General features: G+C 41.8%; 1 protein-coding gene across 1 annotated transcript in view; it reads left to right on the top strand.

The window, feature by feature from the left end:
- LOC109209101 (zinc finger BED domain-containing protein DAYSLEEPER-like) overlaps window positions 1-2,612 on the top strand; it is a 6,071-nt gene extending 3,459 nt beyond the window's left edge. The window contains exon 2 of the mRNA XM_019372283.1: window positions 147-2,612. Coding sequence (XP_019227828.1) covers window positions 178-2,418 — 2,241 coding nt within the window. The 5' untranslated portion in view covers window positions 147-177 and the 3' untranslated portion in view covers window positions 2,419-2,612. The remainder of the gene's footprint in view (window positions 1-146) is intronic.
- Window positions 2,613-3,232: the final 620 nt, after the last annotated feature.

Raw genomic sequence — 3,232 nt, 5'->3', positions numbered from 1 at the left:
AAAAAAAAAAAAAAAAAAAAAAAAAAACTGAGTCTTGTGAAATATACAGTGCTACTTTCAGGCTTATATTTACTTTTTCGCTATCATCTTCACTTTACTTATGATTTTCGTTATTCTGTTTCTTTTTTGATCATTATATTACACAGATATTTGAGAAGTGTGTTCTGCACATACAAAATGGCAACCCCAGAAACCCCTGTTACGCCAGCAACTCCCACTGAGAATCATGAGATGATCCCTGAACATGAGATGGTCCCTGAACATCAGATGATACCTGAACATGGGATGGTCCTCGAACATGAGATGGTCCATGAACATGAGATGATGCATGAACATGAGATGGTGCTCGGCAATGAGATAGTCCCTGGAAATGGAATGGTTTCAGACAGTGAGATGTTTCCAGGAAATGAGATGGTTCTTGCAGAGCCTCAACCCAACCATGTAGAAACACAACCCGGTAAGCGTAGGAAAAAGAAATCAATAGTTTGGGAGCACTTCACTATTGAAACTGTTGCTGTTGGGACTAGAAGGGCACAATGTAACCAGTGCAAGCAATCGTTTGCATATAGTACAGGGTCGAAAGTAGCAGGCACTAGTCATCTGAAACGCCATATTGCCAAAGGAACCTGCCCAGTAGTCTTGCGCAACCAGCAGAATGATCAATTGACCCCATATAGTGCTCCTTCAAAGATGAGTGGATATGGGGGTAGTAATGGTGCACCTAAACGACGATATCGAACTGCTTCTACTCCTTATCTTGCTTTTGATCCAGACCGGTGCCGCCAGGAGATCTCCAGGATGATCATCATGCACGACTATCCCCTTCACATGGTTGAGCATCCAGGCTTTCTTACTTTTGTCCAGCATCTTCAACCTCGGTTTGATATAGTGAGCTTCAACACTGTCCAAGGAGATTGTGTGGCAACTTATCTTAGAGAGAAGCAAGCGATTCAGAAAGTGATTGAGAGAGTGCCTGGGCGGATCTGCTTAACACTAGACATGTGGTCCTCCCATCACACTGTGGGTTATGTGTTCATAACTGGGCAGTATATTGATAGTGAGTGGAAAATTCACAGGAAAATACTCAATGTCATAATGGAACCTTATCCAGATTCTGACACGGCTTTCAGCCATGCAGTTGCCGCTTGCCTTTCTGACTGGAGTATGGAGGGGAAGTTATTTTCTGTCACTATTAATCAACCAATCGGTGATGCTGCTGTTGATAATCTTAGAGCTTTACTCTCAGTGAAGAACCCTCTTGTGCTCAACGGTCAGTTGTTGGTTGGAAATTGTCTTGCTCGAACTTTGAGCAGCATTGCCCAAGATGCGTTTCATTTTTTGCATGGAACTGTTAAGAAAGTAAGAGAGAGCGTAAAATATGTGAAAACATCAGAATCTCATGAGGAAAAGTTTATTGACCTCAAACAGCAGCTTCAGGTGCCAAGCACAAAGACGTTGGCACTTGATGACCGAACACAATGGAACACAACATATGAGATGTTGTTGGCTGCATCAGAGCTGAAGGAAGTATTTTCATGCTTGGATACATCTGATCCTGATTACAAGGATGCCCCATCAGTTGAAGATTGGAAGCAAGTTGAGATTCTGTGTACTTACTTGAAAATCCTCTTTGACACTGCCAATCTTCTGACTGCACCAACAATTCCAACAACCAATACATTCTTCCATGAAGCGTGGAAGATTCAATTGGAACTGGCTCGTGGTGCAGCAAGTGAAGATCCATCCATCAGCAGCCTTACCAAAACTATGCAAGAGAAATTCGATAAATACTGGAAGACTTGTTGTCTGATGTTAGCTATTGCCGTAGTAATGGATCCACGCTTCAAAATGAAGCTCGTTGAATTCAGTTTTACGAAAATATATGGTGAAGAAGCTGCTGCCTATGTGAAGATTGTTGAAGAGGGAATCCACGAGCTCTTCCTTGAATATGTGGCACTTCCTCTTCCTCTGACCCCAACTTATGCTGAAGAGGCAAATGGTGGGGCTATGAAGCAGGAGAATGCCCAAGGCGTCGGTGCCTCTAGTAATGGGGCCGGACTTACAGATTTTGATGCCTACATTATGGAGACCACAAGTCAGCAGTCAAGGTCAGAACTTGATCAATATTTGGAGGAGTCCTTGTTGCCTCGTGTTCACGAGTTTGATGTTGTGGGGTGGTGGAAACTGAACAGAATGAAGTACCCAACTCTATCAATAATGGCTCGTGATATATTGTCAGTTCCAGTTTCTACTGTAACAGCTGACTCTGTATTTAGCACGGTAAGCAAAGAGATGGATCGTTACAGGTGTTCCTTGCGACCTGAGACAGTGGAAGCGCTCATCTGTGCCAAGGATTGGCTTCAGAATGCATCGGTAAATACTTTACATGCACCAATAAAAATGGAAGTCCCAATTTAGGTTGCTGTAATGTATGAGTAGATGTGTAGAATTGGTATTGTAGCTGACTGACTTCATTTCCTTTTAGATCGTAAAATTTCTCTCTTTTCTGTCGTCTAAGGGTTGAGTTTCTTGTATCATAAACCATTAAGGTCTTCACTTGAGAAATCTATTCGACATGTTGCAATCTATTGGATATTGTTCTGCCTCACAAATTTGTTCTAATTCACAAGTTTAGATTATAAAAGCTACTGCTCCCAGGAACAAGCAAATTTCCCTTTAGCCACTCGCGAATGGGCATCAAAGGTTGTTTTCTTACAGTAGTGATGTTGACTGGGACTTCTGTGTATTCTTATCCATGACTTATGAGGCAATGGGCAGCCCAGGGAAGGGTCGGACCACAAGGATCTATCGTACGCAGTCTTACTCTGCATTTTTGCAAGAGGCTGTTTCCACGCTCGAACCTGTGACTTTCTGGTCAGATGGCAGTAACTTTACCAGTTACGCAAGGCTCCCCTTCTGTATTCTTATCTATGAGCTGTACAGAAAATATAAATGCCTTATGTTTTGTGTTGTTTTTCATATTGGAACTTGACCGGCTGGTTTAGTTGTTACAAATTTAGTACTATAAAGTCACACCTATATTTCTCATGTCATGACAAGGTAATCAGATTTAATAGTGGGGATTGTCAATTTCCTGCATAATATACATTTGATTCGAAAAACTACATAAATCAGAATAGACAACTAAACCAGCGGTATCGATAGAAGTGGCTGCAATTGATCATATCTGGTTCGTTAAATACTTAAATACATTCACCGAAGTATCTAGAGG

This window comes from Nicotiana attenuata, unplaced genomic scaffold (assembly GCF_001879085.1).
Source record: "Nicotiana attenuata strain UT unplaced genomic scaffold, NIATTr2, whole genome shotgun sequence".
NCBI classification, from domain to species: Eukaryota; Viridiplantae; Streptophyta; class Magnoliopsida; order Solanales; family Solanaceae; genus Nicotiana; species Nicotiana attenuata.
This window is presented reverse-complemented; position numbering and strand designations above follow the sequence as displayed.